Consider the following 20,292-nt stretch of genomic DNA (forward strand, 5'->3'; position numbering starts at 1 on the left):
CGGCGCAGGAGCGACGGCGGCAGTAGCCAATAGCTGCGGAAGGCGGGAAGCGCCGGGCGGTGGTTGGCAGGCGGAGGCGAGGGGCGGGTGCGTGGCGGCGGTGTGGTGCGTCATCGCCGTGCGCGCGGCGGCTGTCGGCGGGGCTGTGGGCGTCTCGGCCGGGGGTAGCGGGAGCGGTGCCGCTTCTGTCCGCGACTGGGCCCAGGCGCTGTCCCGGGCCTCCTGCGGGCGTCGGTTCCCGCTGGTCGCCGCCGCCATGAGTCAGTTCAGCTTCGGGTCGGGTGCCGGCGGCGGCGGCGGCTTCACTTTCGGCACGCCGAAGACGGCGGCCACCACGGCCACGACCGGCTTCTCCTTCTCTACGCCCGCCTCCTCGGGCGGCTTCAGCTTCGGAAGCGCGTCCCAGACGGCGTCCAGCAGCCAGCCCACCGGGCTCTTCTCCTTCAGCACGCCGGGCACTGCTGCGCAGCCGGCCAGTTTCAGCTTCGGGACGCCGGCCCCGGCGTCCGCGGCCGCGACCCCGTCAGCGAGCGTGTTCCCGCTGGGGTGAGTGTCTCAGAGGTGCCCGTCCGGTCCCTGGGGCGGGGGGTCGGTCCTGCTGGGCCCGAGTGAGCGCTGAAGCGCTTTGGAAGTGTGTCTCCAGTGAGCAGACCTGTTGCTCTGGTCCCTTTGTGTTCCCACAGCACTTTAACACATTCAGAATCGCGTTTGATGCAGCTGGTTATTTGTCATCACTCGCTTTTTCTGATGGATAAGACATTCCATGCTTCAATCTGAACTCGGGGTATTGATGCTTGCATGAAAAAATAATAAATCTTTGTGCCTGAGCATAAAACGTGCCTTCTGATCTGAATCTGGAGTGCTTGGAATGTTTCTTCATACGAGTGGGATTGTCCTATTTTATGAGGGGCTGTAGGCTTTGAAGGGATTCTTCAGAAGTGCTGTTGTCAAAGCTTCCCAGATGGGAGGAGTGGGAAGAGAGCTGACGTGGGGTCTAGCAGTAAAAGTTAGTTGAAAAAGATAGTCCTTCATAGAGGAAGTGGAAAGGGTGCTTAGGAGCTGAGACAATGAGCAACTTCACTTACGCTGCTGAGGTAATTGAGAGGCAGTTGGTATAAAGAGCCGTCGCAACGGATTGGAGAGGATGGGACCTATGATACAGTCTTTGTCAAAATTGAAACATTAACCTGGTTAAGCGCATATCTCTTTGAAAGGTGGTTTCAGCTGTCAGCAAATGGTCCATAAGAAAGCCAATTCGGTACTTGACCGGCTGTGCGTCTCATATTGGCTTCCTCTCTTCTCTAGGGCAAATGCACCAAAGTTAAACTTCGGCAGCACCACTGTGACTCAGGCTACGGGAATCACAGGGGGCTTTGCGTTTGGTAGCTCTGTCCCAACCAGCGTGCCCTCAAGTCAAGCAGCAGCCCCTTCTGGCTTCACGTTTGGATCTACTGGTACTGCCACCACCACTGCTCAGTCTGGGACAACTGGAGGGTTTGCTTTTTCCAGTGTTACCACTAGTCAGGCCGGAACAGCCAGTTCCACCATTGGCACTGCAGCTCCACAAGTAGCTCCCACAGGGTTGACCTTTGGAATAGCGCCTACAGCTGCGGCCACCACTGCTGCCACCTTAGGAGCGACAACGCAGTCAACAGCCCCCTTTAGCCTTGGGGGGCAGCCTGCAGGTGAGTGCCTGGGCTGGAGGTGGTTTGCTGGTGCAGTGGGAAAGGGCTCAGGGTGGTGGGGGTGGGGTGCCGCAGGGTGCGCCTGGCCCATGGTGCCAAACCGGGGTTCACCTCCCTGATGGCAAGAACCCTCCCGCTCCTGCAGAGTCCAGCAAAAGTTCTGTTTGCAGCTTTTGATGTACTTGTTGGTGACCGTGCAGGCCTCGGAGGAGAGGTCATCAGCTCTGGGATGAGGGCGATGTTCTTCTGTGTTCGAATCATTCTTGAAAAGCTTTGTAGGCAACAAAGTTGCCTTGTTAGCCCGAGTTCATTTCCAGGGTAATGCAGAGTATTTGTTACATTGAATATTAATGTTTGTTGTGATAGTCTTTCTGATTTTAATTTGCATATTGTTGTGATCGGTTTCTCTGTAGTGAAAGGTTCATGTTTTCTTTTTACTTGTGCTACTTGTTCCAGGGCTAAACTTTGGGTCATTGCCTTCAACAGCAGCCACGAGTGCCCCTGTGGCAACGCTGGCTACAAGTACCAGCCAGAAACCCGCCCTGTCCTTTGGAACCAAACTTGGAGGTAGGAGGTGATTTTGGGAAACTTGAGATCACTCTGGACTTTGTGAATCTGGTGTCCTTCTGGAAGAATTTTCTAACGTGGAGTCTGGAAATGGGCTACAAGTGTTTTGTTACTGTGACTTTGCAATGGCATCCGTAATCTGTGAGAGTTTATAGAGCCATTGAACAGAGTATCCTGTATTTTTTCTTGTGTCCAAGGTGCCGAATTGTATTCTGTACTTGTTGCTGGAGCGTAGTGGAAGGAAGCCACAGGTTCAAGGGGCACATTGGCAAAGGGAGAGAGTCGAGGTAGAATACAGGGGAAAAAAAAGTTTAGAATTCTTGCATCCGTAAGAAACTGGTGTAGATGGGGAAACCTGTATTGCATTCTCAGCATGATTGTACAAGGCTGATGTTTTTTCCATTTGTAGTAACATCCACAGCTGCTACAACTGCCGCCGCCGCCACCACCACAACCTCCATTCTTGGTTCAACGGGGCCTACGTTGTTTGCATCTATAGTGAGTTCTTCAGCACCAACATCGTCTACCACCACGGGCCTCTCACGTAAGACACGATATACGGATTTTCTCTGTTGGGGGAAGAAAGGAGCAGCATGGTTGCTGTTGCCTGTGAGTAGTGGAGCCTGCAGATGGTGGAGTAATAGGGGAGAATTCAAAAGGCCATCTCTTGTCGCTGTTTGCCACCTCCCCTCTGTGTGATTTCTGCCACACTGTCTTCAGTGGTGAGGCTTGGAGGGTTTTCTTCAAACCAAAGCACGCTTTAGACTCAGAGTGGGCCAGCAGCCGAGGGCAGTTTTAGCTGTATGTGACTTTTTTGTTTCTCTGTCTGGGTAGTATCGCCACAACGGAACTTTCTGGTGTTGTTGAAGCTGCTGTCCTCCAGACCCCAGTGCCTTGAGGCTGGTTGCGTCTGCCTTTGAGTCCTGCATTAAGCATTCTCACTTCTTTAATAACAGTGGCCTGTGACACTGGAGATGCGGGGTTCTGAAAACAAGTATTTGCACAGCTGTGTGTCTGCAAGTTGCCCTGGTAATAACTGGCAAGTTTCTCCTTGCAAAATGATTTTTGTGTCAGGAAATAGTGTCTGCTTTGTGATAGCTTTAAGGCAGTAGCCATGTTTGAAGACAGTCCTGACAGTTTCTTTGTGAACCTGCAGTGAGGTGTTAATGCTTCTGTTTGCTTTGATGATGGAGACTGGCTGCAGTCAACGTCAGTGTTTCCTGGAGTTAGTATTAGTAATAGTTGTATTAACTATTGTTAATACAAATTGTTGTATTAACTATTCCATGCCTAATGCTGTCTTACACCTACCTCTGAAAACTTAGGCAGCTGCTCCCAAGGACCATCACAAGTTTTATGACAAAGCCACACCGATTACTTTTTGCTAATCAGCCACAACTTGTAGATGCCATAGATACCAACCTGACAGCTCTTATTTTTGTGTGCCTAAAATGCTTGCATTGTCTCTCTAGTTCGAAAGCCGAGCTTAATCTTTGTGTTTAAGAATGCTTTTAAGCTAATGGGTATTCCCTGTTTATCAGGGTGTCTCAGACCCGGTTCTTGGATGCTAATAGGTGGGTTGTTTCCAGGCAACTGAGATGTGACCAGTGTGTTTCCTGTAGTATGTGCAATCGTATTGCTTTAGCAAATAGACTTCTGCAGAGATTTTTCCAAGGGGCACTGTATTTAATGGGTTACAGAAACTCCTAATGTTGTCTTCTCTTTACAGTTGGTGCCCCGTCCACTGGGACAGCCGGTCTTGGAACGCTTGGGTTTGGATTAAAAGTCCCTGGAACAACAGCTGCCACAACAAGCACTGCAGCTAGTAAGAACTAGATGCTGAAAGTAGCTGAAGGGAAGGCGAAGTGTGCTGATGATGGGAGGGAGAGGCCAGAGACTTGCAGGGAGTGCTAGGGAGAGATGTTTTTTGTTTCAGTTCTGTCCCATGAATCTGTTTCTTCCATATTGTAAGTTTCGAAGTACTGTATTTCATTAACTTTTTCTTCCAAAAATATAAAATAAAGCAGTGATGAGTGCAGCATTTAAGTGGCCAGCCTCATGTGACAATCTGCAGTGGAATTTGCTGCTGAATAGTGTTAGGATTCAGGCCTTGAACATCTTTTTCTGGATGCAGTTTTCAGTGTAAATACATGGGTGCTGCTCAGCTCTCAAGGTCTTTCTAAAGCTTGTTTGTGGAGTAACTGTGAAGCATTTGAGCTCAGTGCCTAGAAGTGCCGCGTGACAGACTGACAGTACCATCTGATAGATGCTCTTAGCTTTTTGAAAACGTAGAAATCTGATCTTCCCCAAAGATGCAGGAGAAGAACTGGGTGTGCTAGTAATTACTAGGTTGAATTTTAAAACATAAGGAGATTGAGAGGGATATGTGGGCTAATACTGTGTTTCCTCAAATAATACCCAGGTTAAGTGGAGGCTGATGGTTCCTCATATTACTAGAGCTACTAGTGAGCCATTTATTTGTGTCAAGGTGTGCTTCATTCCCATCTTGACAGATGTGGGATTTGTTTTTTGTAAAATGGACCTGTTTGAGCTCATACAGCACTGCACTTAGGAGTGTATATTGGACCTGTTCTCGATTTGTTAGGTAGCAGATATGTCGTCTGCTGCTGCTTGACTTGAATCTCTTCTTTCAGGCACTACTACTGCTTCTGGCTTTGCTCTGAATATTAAGTCATTAACTACGACTGGTGCCATTGGAGCTGGGACTTCTACAACTGCCGTAACCACCACCACAACAACCAGGTGAGTATTTTGTTGTAACCGACTGTTTCTTGACTGGTGCAAGAGGCTGTATTAATGCCGGTGTCTGGCGGAGGAAGGGAAAAGGAGTGCTGTCATGTTTATATTTTGTTTTTTTGATCTTGTGTTCGGTACTGTCTTGCCCTTCCTCTCAGTGCGCCTCCAGTGATGACTTATGCCCAGCTGGAGAGTTTGATAAACAAGTGGAGTCTGGAACTGGAAGACCAGGAGAAACATTTTCTCCATCAAGCAACGCAAGTTAATGCTTGGGATCAGACTCTGATAGAGAATGGGGAGAAGGTAAGGTGGTGTCTGTTGTAACGTGATTTTGCTTGCTCAGATCCTTCAAGACCTTAAGTGTTAGAGATGCAGCAAGCCATCTAGTGGGACTTCCTACTTGTAAAAAAAAAAAAATGAAATAGATGTGAGTTACACCTGGGTGCTTGTGAAAGCCCCGCTGTATGTCTGTTCTGGTCTATAGGCTTTGAAGCTTGGCAATCTGTTCAGTGTGTTTACAGTATGGTAACAAGTTATCTTAGGGTGGAGCTTTCAAAGCCAAACCTCCCTTATTCAGTTTTTGGTTTGTAATTCTGACGTAACTGTTTCTTGTAGAAAGAGTAGCCATTTGTATGGTGCTGTCTTTCTTTGTACCACCACTCTTCTTTTATGGGTTGACTTTTGAATTTTGGAAATATAATGAAGTGTCTTGTGTTTCCAGATTACTTCGTTACACAGAGAAGTAGAGAAAGTGAAGCTTGATCAGAAGAGGTAGGAAACTATGAACACCTGAGATGATTTTGTTTCCTGTTTGCATCTTCCTGCATTGTAGTATGGCAGATGCAGAATGTCTGTAACCTCTCAGTGGAGTCGTTAACACTTTCTCTTTTCAGACTGGATCAGGAACTAGACTTCATTCTGTCACAGCAGAAAGAGCTTGAAGACTTGCTGACCCCTCTGGAGGAGTCTGTGAAGGAACAGAGCGGGACTATCTACTTGCAGCATGCGGATGAAGAACGGGAGAGGACGTAAGACAACAGTCTGTGTGGAATGTGTGATGAGGAAGCTGCTATGGTGGTGGTTGATGCACAAGAAGTAGAGTTGGGATGTATCAGCGGCCTGTGTCAAACATGTAATCCTGTTTTATGCATGGCGACTTAGATTTTATGTGTTAGAAACAGGGGGAGCGCAACTGGAAGCCCTTGAATCAGCATGAAAAGCTCTCTGGGTGTTGGTGTAATCAGCTGTCTGGGCAAGGTTACTAATTTTGGCATAATCTCAGAAAATTAGTGGTTATTTAGTGACAGAAGTGATGAGAGCAGAATGCACTATGTGTGGTTCAAGCATCCTTATAAGCCTTAAGTGTTGAATCTTAGCAGGGTTATGAACAGAAGTGTTTCTCTGGTTCAAGAGAGAAGAACCTTGAGGAACCTGGACTGGCTGGTTCCTTGAGTTCTGACCAAGCCTTCCAGAGAGTGCTCCACACTGTTGCTTGTCTGTCTCTGTGTATCTGTCAAGAGAGAAAGAGGGTGGGAGTTCCTTCATCTGTGTGATAGAATGCCTCTCCTGGTGCTGTTCCCATGTGTATACCGGCCTCAGTTGAAAGGTGCGGAATCTAATTGTGATTGCCCGAAGTTGGCGTGACTGGGAGTGGGTCTTCTGAAGCTCACATGAAATATTCTGACCTGGGTTCCTGTGTGTTTTGCAGCTATAAACTGGCTGAAAACATAGATGCTCAGTTGAAGCGTATGGCACAAGATCTGAAAGACATCACTGAGCACTTGAATACATCAAGAGGCCCAGCAGACACAAGTGACCCGGTAAATCCAAGCTTTAGGTTTTTTGTGTGTGTTGGTAAGAGTCAAAGGATATTTAAACAGTTCTAACTCTTTGATTGTCCTCTCTTGGATACTCGTCTGCTTGTAGTTACAACCTTGGAAGGGTATTCTTTGTCCTTGGGTTGGTTCTCTTTTGGTCAAAGTGCATTATAACACAGCACATAGATTTCAAAGTATCTCCTTCTGGTATGAGTTCTGGTTGTTTGCTTGTTGTCTAATTTTTCCTAGTTTACTACTTGTTTTGGAGGCATTTCTTAATGTTGATCCGGCTGCCTGCGCTACCGCTTGAGTGCTCCTTCTGGCAAATCTAAATTTTGTTCAGAATGCCCTCTATAACAGCTGATACTTTTTTATTATGCTGCTTTTGCATTCTCATGAAAGCAAGATCTGAATTACCAGCTCTTTCTGATAAGTGTTCGTTTGATCTTGATGCTCCTTGTGGCTTTACTTAGAAGCTTTTATTTTTTTTTAGTAAAGATTTCCCTTCACTGTTACAGACTGAGTTTTTTCCCATTCCCTTTTACTTTTGCCACCTCACACCCAAGGTGGCTAAAGTGGCAGTGGTTCCTAGGTGTGAATTGGAATAAGCCTAAGCCACAGGCATATACTCGAAAGCAGCCTGTGTTCTTGATGGTAAAGAGAAGCAAAGCAACATGGTTGCTGGACAGACTTCCCCGGCAAAGCGTCTGGGCAGTTAGTGGGGCTGTACAGATGAGGGATTTGATTTTGCATCATGTTCCAAAGGCAGGGACAGGCAGGCTGTCTTTTACTGTTCTGATTTGTTACACTAAGTAGAAACTGACCTGCACCTTTTCTTTCTGCTCAGCTTCAGCAGATCTGTAAAATCTTGAACGCACACATGGATTCATTGCAGTGGATTGACCAGAATTCAGGTGAGAGTGGTCTAGCAGCCTTTGGGGAACGTAAACAGAAAGCGTGTAGCATGTGGGCAAATGCTTTTTGACCATCGATGAATTCCTGAAGATCCCTGAGGAATCTTCTCCTCCTCACCTTCAACGCCACTGTCCCTTCTGTGCTTGAATTCTGATGTGCGTTAAAGGCCTCTGCCGAGAAGTGGTTCCTGGCAGGAGCTGACGTTTTACAGAAAGCACTGCTTGAAATGCCTCAGTGCAAAGCAGAGGACTTGTAAACGTTGTGCTTTGTTCTGTCAAACTATGGTTGAATATTTCAACTTCTCAGATGGTGTGGGGTTTCCCTTTGGAACAGGGAGACTGGTGAGGAGGGCTGTGTCTGTAATGCTGTCATCCTCCCCGACCTCCCCTGCAAAGGGAAAGCCAAATCCAGGTAAGACTGATCAGCGTGGGTTTTTCTGCAGGCACAGTAACTCTGGACTGTGGAAACTTCAGAGTAGCAATAACCTGAGATGTGGTGCTGGTCAGAAGACGCACTCAATAGCGAAAACTTGATAGTGTAGTTACTGTTGCTTCTTTCCTTGCATTCACCCTTAACTATTACGGCACCGTGATGCCATGCTAAAAACAAGCAGAACAAAGGAACGTTTCTCCCGGGGAGTGCCTCCTTGTGAGGGATTTAGGAATTCTACCCGGGTTTGATTTGAGCTTATGTTAGCAGCCACACGGGGGCATGGCAGAATAAAGCAGTGCTGCTCTTGCCAGCACCAAACTGCACTGTCTGGCTGCTGTGCTGTGAGAAGTGCTCACAGCTGCTGTCCTGCTTGGGTGAAAGCAGGCATGCTGCTCTCCAAGTGTAAGTAGTGTTCTTGGCTTAAGTCAGGGTTTAATTTGGCTTTTTCTTCCAGAGCATATATGCCAACTTTTTGCATTCCGAACATGCCTTTCTTGGGAAATACGGTGCAACTTCTGTGGCATCAGAATCCTGACTTTACAGAACGTGTGTGAAAATAGCAGCCTGTTTCCTTTAAATTTTCCTAGGAAGGCGGCCTGTTTTTTCCCCTGTCATTCAGTGCCAAAGAAATTGTCTTATCGGTTAATAACAATAATTCTTTTTGCCTGGAAATGTACATTTAAAGAAAGACTTGAGCATTTCAAGTTGATGATCAATCTGTGCCTTACCTATTTCCAAATCAGTGATTGTTGGCAAATAACGGATGATCTGTGTTGTGGCTGCAAGTTCTGTGCAATTGCTCTGTCTTTTCTGTATTTTCAGTTAAAAGCTTGTGATTGCTGTGTTATATCCTGCAAGAAAATATTTCTGTACTTCTAGCAGATTGTGTGGTTGGCCTGTCATTTGCATAATTCAAAGCGAGTTTAGCAGGAGGTTGGATAGGGGAAACTGGTTTCTAGAGCAATTACTTTTCCTCAAGCTGCAGACCTGCAGTTCCTGTTCAGGGAGGGTTTGCTCTGCTCTCTGATGCCATGCCCTGACACCACACCAAACTGGCATGGCAAAAAGAGTCAACAACCTGTCCCAGGACTCTTGCGCTTCTGCCTGGTGGTTGCCGAATGCCTCGGAATACTTTTTTAGCCAATCTTCTTTGTTTTGGAGGGTTAGCAGTGCTTTGTGTTGGGTTTTCCTCCTCCTTTGTGCACTGTCAAATCTGAGTGACTGTCAAAATTCAAATGTTTTGCTTTCTCCTTTTGCAGGCTGAACTGAGGGTTGTGTTTCAGGGTGATTGTAAGCCTAATGCCTTGTTTCTCCCACAGCCGTGTTGCAGAGAAAGGTCGAAGAGGTGACCAAGGTTTGTGAGAGCCGCCGCAAAGAGCAAGAGCGCAATTTTCGGTTTGCATTTGACTGAAAGACTCAAAGTTTCAAGGATTACCGTAACATCTCCAGAGAAGAGAGAGGTTGGTGGGGACCTAGGTCTCCAGTGACGATCTGGGTTGGTTTCTCTTCTTGCAATAAAACTTGTTGTTTGTTCCAAAGCCAGTCTTTGCAGTGTCTGACTGGAATTCCCCCACTCCAGCCTGAGAGACAGCATGAGGTTTGTGCTGGAAGTAGGTGTTCCTCCTCCCTGTTCTTCCTGACTGCCTGCAGGCTGGTGAGATACACAAAGGCTGGCCCTGAGGGATTTAAGCTGTCTGTGCCTCCATGGCTGAGCTCTGCAGTGCTTAAAAGTAACTTGATTGTGTTCAGCTGGGCCTTCATGAGCTTTGACTCAGGTCCTTACAGAGGCAGTTTAAGGAAGAGCTGTCCTCAGAAGGAGCTGCAGCAGTCTGAGAGACTCGGATTCCTCCTGTCGCTGCCTGGATTTTGTGTTTAAGTTTGGTATGCTTCCACTTGTGAAAGTGGGCCTTGTTTTCTGTACTTTTGGGTAATAAACTGCTTTTGTGCAGGTACCTGTAAGCAGAATTTCTACTCAACTAAAAATTATTAGATGTGCTATTAGAAAAATGGTGCTTGTGTGGTGATTTGGGGTAGTATAGCTTGTTCAGGCACAAGGGTGCAGGAAAGAACACAGTCAATAAGTCTGCTGTGAAGACTTTTTTTAAGAGACAGAGTCTCATATCGCTGCGTTTTGATGAAGGGCGGCTCTAATGCACGCAGAGGGAAGTGAACAATCACATATTTAGCAGAACTGTCCTAATACTCATTTCTGCTTTGTGCTTTAGGCTTCTATTTTGCCAAGTGCTGAAGGGGTGCAAATAATGAGTAATGAGCTTTACTTTATACTTACTTTCCTCTCTCTGCACCCTATCTGCCTTATGTATAATCCCCTGGAAGAAAGGGAAGGGGCTGCTTCCTGAAGTAATTTACTGGCTTTAATGTGAGTTTAAACGTGTGAGTTGCTCTTTCACTTTTTCCAGTGTGCAGATTTCATCATCTTCAGTGGGGGGGGAGGGGAGTCTCACAGATGCTGTAGGTGAGAGTGTTGTTGACTGTGGGGGAACCCTTGCAGAGGGCTCCAGACACTTTGCTGTGGATTTTCACCTGGGAGCGGAGCCACTTTGCTGCCTCAATGACCTCTGGTGCTAATGTTACCTGAAATAAAAGCTCTGAAAACCAAAAGTAGTTTGGGGAGGAGATATTGCTTTATTTGATGTCGGGTGCTAGGGGGAAAACCCACAGATCGAACACACCTTACCGGGGCTATTCACCTATTATTTATACACAAAACAGTCTCATAATTCCACCTACCTAACACATAACTCCACCTAGGTTTACACAGTCATTAGGATGACCAAATAGCCTTTTTGCACACGTGTATCAAATTTTGCTCCATTGGCAAAACACTTCTGTGCAACTGTGAGTATCTCAGTGGTTGTTTGGATAAGGAGACCCTTCCTCACATTATCCTTTTAAGGTATTGAGTCATCTCGGAACAGTAGTTTACTGTGTTTGCCAACTTGTTGCGGATTATAAGGATGTTCCCTGAAGTAGCCACAGCTCTGTCCTAATTGATATAGGTGTACATGCTTGATGCATAAAAGAGCCTTGAAGTGGCTACTTGTTATTCCATCCTTGGCGATTAGCTACTTCTGGCTGGCTCCTCATTATCGCTATTTGTAACATCAGCTCAGTGAGTAAGAAGGTCAGTAATTAGCTATTTTCTCACACAGTTAGAAGGTTAGTAGGAAACAAACAACATTTTAGTTAGCATATTGTTATAAACAAAGCAGAGGCCTGTCCTTGGTAACGCTAACGCAGTTTTATCCCGGGGGCGGGCAGGGCCGTGGAGGCCGCGGATGCCCGCCATGGCCGCGGCCTCCCTTCCCCCGGCCCCGCACTACAACTCCCGGCGGCCCCTGCGCTCCGGGGCGCTGCTGGGAGCCGGGGCCGCCGCCATGCGGAGGTGAGCGGGGATGAGGGGATCCGCGGTGTCCCCTTGCCCCAGGGCAGCCGGCATGGAGCCCTGTCAGCCCTTCCTCCGGCACGGCGTTCCGCTGGAGGCGGCGATGCCTTGGGAAGCGGCTTTCTGGGGGGGGTCCGCCGCAGGCCTCACACCCTCCTGGGGCTGCCGGGGGCCCGAAGGTGGCAGGGAGAGCTGTCACCTGGAACTGGGCCGCTTGTCCACCCCTCGCCGGGGCTGGGTCGGCCCAAAAGGGCACCCCGGGACAGGTGTGGACTTCTCGGGCTTCCCTCCGGCCCGCGGAAAGGCCGAGCTGAGCAGGGCCCATGGCCCGGCTCTGGGGCACCCCGTGGCATGGCTGCGGGGTGCCTGATGGCCTGGCTCTCGGGCCCCCCATGGCTTGGCTCTGGGGCGCCCAGCAGCTCAGCAGAAGCCCAGGATGTAGGAGCTCTGCCTCCAAAGGAGGGGTCAGCAGCCCACTGCCAGCACCCAAAAAGCCGTGCTGTCTGCAGGGAGAGGATGGAGGGGGTGTCCGTCGGTCTCTCTGGATGGAAGCAGGTGACCCCCCCAGGAAGGGAAAAGGGAGCTTTCCATAGAGCACTGGTCAAATTCACTATTTCTCCCTTGCAGTTTTCTGTTTTGAGCCACTTGGAACTAGAAATGTCTGTTTAAATGCTGATACAAACCAACTTTCCAGTAATGAAAATAAGATTGCATGTGACTTTTAAAAAAAAAAAAAAATCTCCTTCGGTATTTTTAGTGTTTTTAATGTTCTCAAAGTAGTCCCAACTCTGTTAGTTTTTCTAGTTAACATTAGTGGGAGCTTTGGTTAAGTAGTTTTGGTTCCTTGTTGTGCTTTAAATCCTGTAAAAACAGTGAAGGAAATCGAGAGGCTGTCGTGGTGGTGTGTTTTGAGCAGTGTTTTTCTTGTTTCCTTATCACCTCCGTGCTGTGCTTGTGTACCCCAGGGTCAACAGCAGCCTGTCCAACGATGAGCTCCTCCTGGAAGACTTGGAGACGGAAGGAGAGAGGCAGCTGAAGAGCCTCCTTCACCATCAGCTCGATACCACTGTATCCATCGAGCAGTAAGTCCTGATCTGGCCCCTGGGGGGGCTGCCGGTGGGGCCGGTGAGTGGATTCTGGCCATATTAGGGGCAACAGCAGTGTCGCCTCACTGGGGCCTCCTCCCCAGGGGGATGTTTGGTCCGCGCTGTTGTCTGCCAAAATAGCTGCACAAACTCTTTCTCCTTTCCTGGGTCTCCTGCCTGGACACCCCAGCAGGAGATAAGCACTCCTTGTCTTCTGGAGCAAATGCTGGCAGTAACTTACTTTCACCAAAAATGATTGATTTGCCTGGGCCAAACACAGATGTTGAGTTTCTGGGCTGGTGAGCTCGTCCCCGCCAGGCTGGCTTGTGTTTGCACCTGCAGGGCGCTTGGTGTTACAGTGTCACGAGGTGCCTCCTGCCCATGTTGGGGCAGCATCCTGCCCTGTGGGATCTTCTGGGCTTGGAAGAGGGTCGGGAGAGCGGGGCTCAGCTGTGTGTTGGAAACACGGCATCTCTGCCTAGGTGCAGCAGGACCAAGCGTGGGTGGGGGGAGAGGCCAGCCGTTTCCTATTCCCCCATTTTCTCCATGCTGAGTTTTTTCTGCTGTTCTGTTGCTTTGGGTTACAGGTGCAAGTCAAAGCGGAGATGCTTTGCCCCTGCAGCTTTCTACAAGCCTTTTGGGGAAGAGGCTGCAGGGGCTTTGACCTTGTCGCAGTTCCAGGCCCTGCAGGAGAGCAACAAAGAAACTGCCTCTCTCCGGGAACTGGGGCTCTCCGATTCGGAGATCCTGCTCTGGAAGAACCGGGCATCAACAGGGAAGGTAGGCGTGCTCTGCTCTGATGTGAATGTGATCAAGTCCCTCTAACCCCATGGCCTGTGGCACCCTGGTAGAAAATTCAAGTCTTTTGTAAGCCCTCTGGTAAAGAATAGCTGCTCTTGCTATCTCTTGCCTTTAGGCCAGTGTGATCCCACATTTCTTGTGGCCTGTTTTCTTTGGTGGAATGGTCTGTGTTAAAAGCTATGGTGGAGAGAAGAGTTGGTCCTTTGGAGCACAGCAGGACCTGACTATATTCCTGCCTTTGCCTCGATGGTCTCAAGGAAATCGTTTCACCTGTTTATGCCTGTGTAGGAAGGATTTAAAGGCTGGAGGAGGAAACATTTCAAAGCACCTCAGCCTCCTCCTTTCTGTATTCTGACACATCCCTGGATCCCATAGCTGTCTTGGGATAGCTGCTTGTAGAGGGAGGGTTTTGTACATTCCCCTCAGGGGCTTGCAGATGCTTCAGGGGACTAGAAATAGCTGTGTAAAAATAGCAGTGCAGAGCTGTTAGACCAAGTGTGTGATTGCGGTGATGTGCTCCTCTTTGGGTGGAGTTTGCAGCAGAGCAGTGCCAGAGCAGGTTTCTCCCCTTCCCCTACCTTCATCCTTTTCTTTCACGTTCCAGAGACAAGGGTATTTCAGGGTTGTTCTGTGTCAGGTGCACTGGAGTGTCCTGCTATTAATTGGGTGCACCAGAAGGTGCAAAATAGGACTGGGGCTGACCCTTGGCTTCCCTCTGTCCCACCTCCTTTTCCTGAGCAATGGCTGTGTGCAGAAGGAAGCCATCTGTGGTAATCATGGGTTTGCCTCTCTTCAGCTGAAGTCATTACTTGCTTTGGTGTTTAAATGCAAACCCAGCCCTGGTGTGGCCTGCGTTAAAGCTTGGGTTAGAGAATCATAGAATCATAGAGAGGGGTGTGCTGTTAATTTAAGATTGAAAATTAATGTCGGCAATACCAGCTGTTGGATTTGGTGTGAAATCAGTTCTGGGATGTTTAAAAATAAAGATTAACATGGAAAACACTACTCTGACAGAAAGAAGCAGTGACATTAGGGTACAGCTCACGAGTGAAGAAGAATGTTTAGAGAGAAAGCCCAAGTCGGGTAGCGATGTGCAGTTTTGTATGTGGAGGCCCTGAGTGAAAGATTCCACCAAGGAGGAATCGGCTGAGACAGAGAGGACTTCAAATTGCCCATGGAGCTCTTGGCAAAGTACTGAGTGCACACTTCGGTTATTTTCAGCTGCTAAGTTGCAGCTTTTTTGAAAACAAAGTACTACAAATGATTTCCTGGAATTACTTTTTCATATAAACAGCCTTTTGTGCCCCAGGGAAGCTGTGAAATGGTGAATGGAAGCCGGGCAGATGTGGGCCCATGCAGTCAGGCGGGAAGGGAGAGGTACCCATGGGAAAGTCTTTGTTAGATTGTGCTCAGTGCAGGGAGAAAGCCTGGTTTCTTGCCTGAGGCAGAAGGGTATGCCACAGTAATTATTGAACTCAATTTGAGGAAAGAAAATCCACCTACAGCCCCATAAAAGTGTGTTCACTGGGTTCTGATAGAGGTGGATGGGGGAACAGAAATGGCCCTCCAGAAATTGGGGTATGTCTCTGTGCTTTGGCAGCATGAGTCTGGTGAGTCTTGGCAGCGCCCTGGCCCTGGGCAGTCAGTGAGGTTTATTTACACAGGAATGCTCGCTTGTAGCCAGGTTAGCTCTGAGGTCTGTGTCGCAGTAGCTGGGTGGTTTCTGCAAGGTGGCTCATGTGAAGCTGGCCAAGGGTTTAGTCCCCAGCATAAACCTACCCTCGGGTGCCGAACGGCAGCTTGGGGTCCACTTTTCACAAATGAGGTTGTGTCAGTGACACTAGGGTTGTAGACCAAAACCTTGGTGGAAACTTGAGCTCAGGGATGCTATAGGTGTGGCGAAAGAAATGCCACAGGGGGTTTGTGCGGTTACTGTAGGTGGCCTTAGAAAATGGCTATAGCTGGCAGAGGCAGGGACTGCTGGGACAGAGGGACACAGGCAACATCAGACAGTGAGGCCAGGGAAAGGAAAGCAGCACAGAAAGGTAGGAGAAAGGGTCTGTTTCTCCACTTCTGTCAAGAGCTGAGGCTTGCTGAGTGGTTGTATTTCTGTCCTACCCTTGCAGTGACAGGGCCTCTTGGTGACCCGCTCTTTGGGGCGTGACTTCTGGTTGCACTCCAGGGCTGGAGGATGTGAAGTTTGACTGCTGGCCGAGCCTCTGAAAAGGAGGCACATGCCGTATCTGAGCAAACCTGTACCTGTCTTCTAGGGCTCTGGTCTGGGAGCAGCCCCGGAGGCCACGCAGGACCGACTCCATGCCATCCAGGAGAAGATGGAAGAGCGTCAGCGCATACTCGCTCTGCCCCAGAGGTTTGCTGGCAGCAAGCAGCTGAGCCGGCGGGAGATGGAGATTGAAAATGCCCTCTTTCAGGGAACAGACCGCCACTCCTTCCTCCGGGCACTCTACCATGAAGGTTTGTGGGCTCAAGGCTGTTCCTGCCTTTGCTCCAGCACAGAGAGCCAGGGTGTGTGGGAGTCCAACACATTTCTGTCTGGCCTTCTGTCCCTGAAGACATAGTTCTGTTTTGGCACTGTGTAGGAGGAGATATTTTCCTGTGTTACATGAGTAGACAGAGAGTGGGCTCTCTGAAGGGTTTAATATAGAGGCTTGTAAAGTCAATCTCTGTTTGGAGAGCGTGGATCTTGTTGACATGTTGCATGTACTGCAGAGCCCAGCTCGGTATGTGGACGAGCAGCCAAGGTTATGCTTTGGTAGAGCCCAGAGGTCCCCACCGAGCTGCGCCAAGTGACACGAGGTGCCTGTGTGGGGCTAGAGATCATCCTTTCTCTGATATTACTGCAGTCTAAAAAGGGTGAGAGGGAAGTAAATGTGCAGAGCAGGAAAGAGGAGTGACTTCTAAAAGGCTCCTCCCAGTAGCTGAAGTGGAATTGCAGCCCAGTTGTTGATTCCCAGTATCGTGTCCATGGGATAACAGCATTTCTTGCCCCGGCAGTATTGTGGCTTAATGCGGCTTTTCTGGATGGAGAGTCAAGTGTTGTCCAGAGATGGCAAAAACTGCTCCAGTCTGCTTTAGCTGGAGAATGTGTGGGCATGAAGCTCCAGCCCAGACTGATTTTTCTAAGGACAGTATTAAGTAGAAGATGAGGAGGAGCTTCTAAACTCCCAAAACACCCACTTTGATCAGTGTTGATGCTGTTCAAGATACAATGTCCAGCTGACCCAGCATCCTTTTGCCCCTTCTCCCTCCTTTGGTGTCATTGTTGTGGCATTTAGCAAAACCAAGAGGCACAAGGTTGAGGTTTGTAGGCTGGGAAATACCCTGCTCACTTCTGTCCACATTTCCATTAAATAAAGGAGATATCCTTGCTCTGTCCATACCATGGACCTTTTTTAAATCCAGGAGCTTAATCTGATGATGTCCCTGTAAGCAAAAGGTTTATATTCCATGTAGCGGTGTAGAAAGGCAGCGTGATACATCCTGGCCATGCATGCAGGAGGAGGAAGGTGTGTTGAAGGAGTCACTAGAATGTGCTGAAATGTGGCTGCAGATAAGCTAATGAGGACACCGCTGGAAGAAATGAGCTCTTTACAAAGCACTGGTTGAGGTGCTGCTCTCTGCAGGTTCATCCTGAGCTGGGACACCAGCACTTGCTGGCTGCTGGTGCTATTCTTGTTCTGAATAACCTGCAGGGCCTGGTTGGTGGGTGCATGGAGGCTGGGTTGGAACAGGCTTTCTCCTGTCTGTGTCTCTTCCTGCAGTCTGTGCGTTTTCCAGGTTCTTGGTGATAGTCATATTACCATGTTTCTCTGTTGTGGATTAGATGATACTCAGAAGAGGGTAACAGATGAAAAGGACCCCATGGTTCATCTGGACAGCGTCTACCAAGAGCTGCTGAGCAAAAAGTGTCCTGAAGAAGTCCAGCCTACCAAGAGTGAGCCATGCTTGTGCCCTTCCCTAGCCCCGCATGGGCCCGTAGCTGAGGAACCATCGCTTCCAGACCAGGAAGAGCAGGCAGAACAGGCAAGAAGTCCCAGCCTTTCTGCAACAAGGCCCAACCAGTCCCCTCCAACACTGACAATTATCAAAGAGCCTGTAGAGTTTGTCCCAGAAGAGGAGATCTGCAAGAACCGTCTCTCAGAGGAAGAACTCCGGAATATACCCAGGTTCTCGTCCTACCATCCTGGGGAGCCCAACAAGGTATGTAGTGATGAATCGGGATTTATTCCTCTTCCTCACTAGCATGCCCTGCTTTGGCAGGCAAAGGCTTCTCTTTGCTGTTGCCCGGAGAGTGCTTGGTTGATCCTTCCTCCCAAGGGAGAGCAGCCTGCACCCTGGGAGGGAAGGGGACCTTTGGCTCTAGTGGGAGGTCACCTGGCTGGCAGAGTGCTGTGCGTCAGACCTCAGCCCTTCCTGGCTCTGGCAGGTCACTAGTCAAGATGCTCTCCCCCTGTTTGGACCTGACCGAAACCAGCTTGACTTGACTGAAACTGTGTTTAACTGGTAGCTGGAGCTTGTTGCCTTTTATAAATAACTAGAGCTATCAGCACTTGGCACAGGCAAACATGATGATACCTTGAGTCCAGAGCTGCCTTTCTCTGTACACCAACCTGTCTTCCAAACTCCACTGTTAGCATGGGGGTGGAAGGAGGACTCTGGGTTGGCAGAGGGGCTGAACTGGTTCATACATTTGAGGTGTAAGGACTTGGGACCAGGTTGAAAGGTGTCTGCGTGGCACAGGCCGGCTGACCCTCTCTGGCTCTGGAACAGGTGCTGTATTTGAAGAACCTGGGCTCTCGAGTGACGATGAAGGACCTGGTGTCCTTGTTTGCTCGGTTCCAGAAAGAGGACAGCCCACCGATCCAGTTCCGCCTCCTGAGCGGCCGTATGAGGGGTCAGGCTTTCATCACCTTCCCTGGTGAGTTGCTGCCTTTTGCCTCTTAGTTCTTCCCTCACTCACAAAGGTGCCAGGTCTTCCTGCAGGGCACTGGGCTGGCGCCAACCCTGCTCTCCAAGGAGGAGGAGGGGAGTCCACTCCCTCTTCTTCCGATCGCATCATAGTCTTTTCCCTGGATTGCAAGAGGATTCAACAAAACAGAAGTGCTGCAGTCTGCTACGTGCTGCATTTCTATTCAGCGTATCACTCTGGTTGGAGGATCCCAGCACCGCACTGTGTCACGGTGTGGGCTGAGGGTCTGTGTGCCAGGAACGTCTGTGTGAGCATTGTGTGTGTCTGTGCCAGAACTTGCTGTGTCACCTGCACCCATTTTGCTCTCTTGTTGCAGATATTCAGTCGGCCCAGGACGCCATGCTGTTGGTGAACGGGTACAATCTGCAGGGGAAGCCACTGGTGATTGAATTTGGGAAAAGCAAGGGGCGTTTGCCAGAGGCTGACTCTGCCATCCCCTGCTCCTCGGCTGGAGAGAATCCCCCTGCCACGTAAGGCGTGGATAGCCAGGAACCTCGTGGATTTGCACGGGCCATGGGAACTCCTTGGTTGTAACTGGGACAGTGCGGGACTGTTGGGAGTTAACATGCAGCTCCATAGATCTCAAAGCGGGGAAGAGAGAGCTGGGGACTAAGCTCTTCCTGGAGAGAGATGGGCAGTGTCTTTACACTGTTGGATGTACTGGCTTTTTCCTCCTGTTCTACACGTGTGTCTGCCTTCTCAGCCCTTTGTGGCAAGCAGGGAGGGAGGAAGCCATATAAATAAATGTATTTATTGTGATATTTCCTTAGTGTGTGTTGATTCATCTTTGTCCTGCACAAGTCTTCTAGAGCCATGTGTGCTGCGCTCTGCTGATGCCGGACTGTGCCAGCAGAGTTCAGTCCTGGCCTCTGTGCTGGGAGCTGGAGTACCTGACTGGTGCAGGGACTGGTGGGGCTGCTGCCCTGTGTCTGGTGGCAACATAAAGATATGTTGCTTTAGGACAAGAAAAAAGGCTTCCCCTTTTCTCCCAGGCGCTTTGGTTGCACAGGTATCTAATTACACAGATGCTTTATGATTGCAAATGTCTTGGCTCCTTACTATTGATCCCTGTAAAGCACGTGGCATGGTTGTTCTGGTGGGGTACCATTGTGGCAGACACCATGGTTTATCTGCTGACCTGTTTTAGCGCTTTTTGTGAACAAGGCAAGCTAATGTCATATGCTTCCCACAGTATCCCAGTGCTCCTGAGAGAGCAACACCCGAGCTCTCGGTGATGGGAACCCAGGCTTGCCCAGCAGAGCCAAGTTGCAGGCTTCCTCTGCGCACCTAAATACAGCCATGTGGAGAAGAGGAAGGCTCCCAAGAGCTGCTGTTTTTCCCCCTGCTGACACGTCCTCCTCCAGGCTGTCCTTCTGGTAAATGCACTTGCAACAACACACAGATGTACCCATCTGGCCAAGGCTGCACTGGATCTACAAGGAGGTGATTGTGATTCAGAGCAAACTGAGAAATGGAAAGAGAAAAGGGGCTGTGGTGTTGCTGAGCACCTGCTTTGCCCTGGTGCTGGCAGGCTTTGCCCTGTCCAAGCTCCAGAGGAGCCGGCATCGCCGCAGGATGGTTCTGGGCCGCAGAGCTGTAAACAGACCACACTCTGCCCACCCTGTCCCAGTTCCCCCTCTAATAGTGGCCTGTCTAGAACTCAATTTGTGAAGCTCTAGTCTGCTGAAGGAGAGCTCGCTTTTTTTTTGATGGACCTTAGTCTCATTGTTAGTTGTTAAGATCTCTTCAGCCCTGACTGGATGGGCTTGATTTGGTTTTGTAAACATTTGTCACTTATCTTTTCATCACTAGTAAAATCATTAGTTATCTCATTTGT

The 20,292-nt window shown here is 49.2% G+C and overlaps 2 protein-coding genes across 3 annotated transcripts; both read left to right on the plus strand.

The window, feature by feature from the left end:
• Window positions 1–94: 94 nt before the first annotated feature.
• LOC134520886 (nuclear pore glycoprotein p62-like) lies at window positions 95–10,184 on the plus strand. Its single transcript, XM_063346759.1, has 12 exons — window positions 95–546; window positions 1,306–1,685; window positions 2,142–2,252; window positions 2,662–2,796; window positions 3,982–4,077; window positions 4,907–5,015; window positions 5,168–5,312; window positions 5,731–5,780; window positions 5,903–6,037; window positions 6,718–6,829; window positions 7,674–7,740; window positions 9,493–10,184. Exons 1-12 carry the CDS (start codon window positions 257–259, stop codon window positions 9,582–9,584), a joined length of 1,722 nt encoding a protein of 573 aa, XP_063202829.1. The 5' UTR covers window positions 95–256; the 3' UTR covers window positions 9,585–10,184.
• A 1,361-nt stretch (window positions 10,185–11,545) lies between these two features.
• On the plus strand, window positions 11,546–19,224 carry RBM41 (RNA binding motif protein 41). 2 transcript variants are annotated; one of them, XM_063347254.1, is made up of 7 exons: window positions 11,546–11,579; window positions 12,545–12,661; window positions 13,252–13,444; window positions 15,736–15,940; window positions 17,310–17,686; window positions 18,257–18,404; window positions 18,772–19,224. In XM_063347254.1, exons 1-7 carry the CDS (start codon window positions 11,572–11,574, stop codon window positions 18,927–18,929), a joined length of 1,206 nt encoding a protein of 401 aa, XP_063203324.1. In that variant the 5' UTR covers window positions 11,546–11,571; the 3' UTR covers window positions 18,930–19,224. The 2 variants fall into 2 exon arrangements, with proteins under 2 accessions (XP_063203324.1, XP_063203325.1); XM_063347255.1 differs by lacking the exon at window positions 11,546–11,579 and adding an exon at window positions 11,589–12,043.
• Window positions 19,225–20,292: the final 1,068 nt, after the last annotated feature.

Source organism: Chroicocephalus ridibundus, chromosome 9, assembly GCF_963924245.1.
Source record: "Chroicocephalus ridibundus chromosome 9, bChrRid1.1, whole genome shotgun sequence".
Classification (NCBI taxonomy): domain Eukaryota; kingdom Metazoa; phylum Chordata; class Aves; order Charadriiformes; family Laridae; genus Chroicocephalus; species Chroicocephalus ridibundus.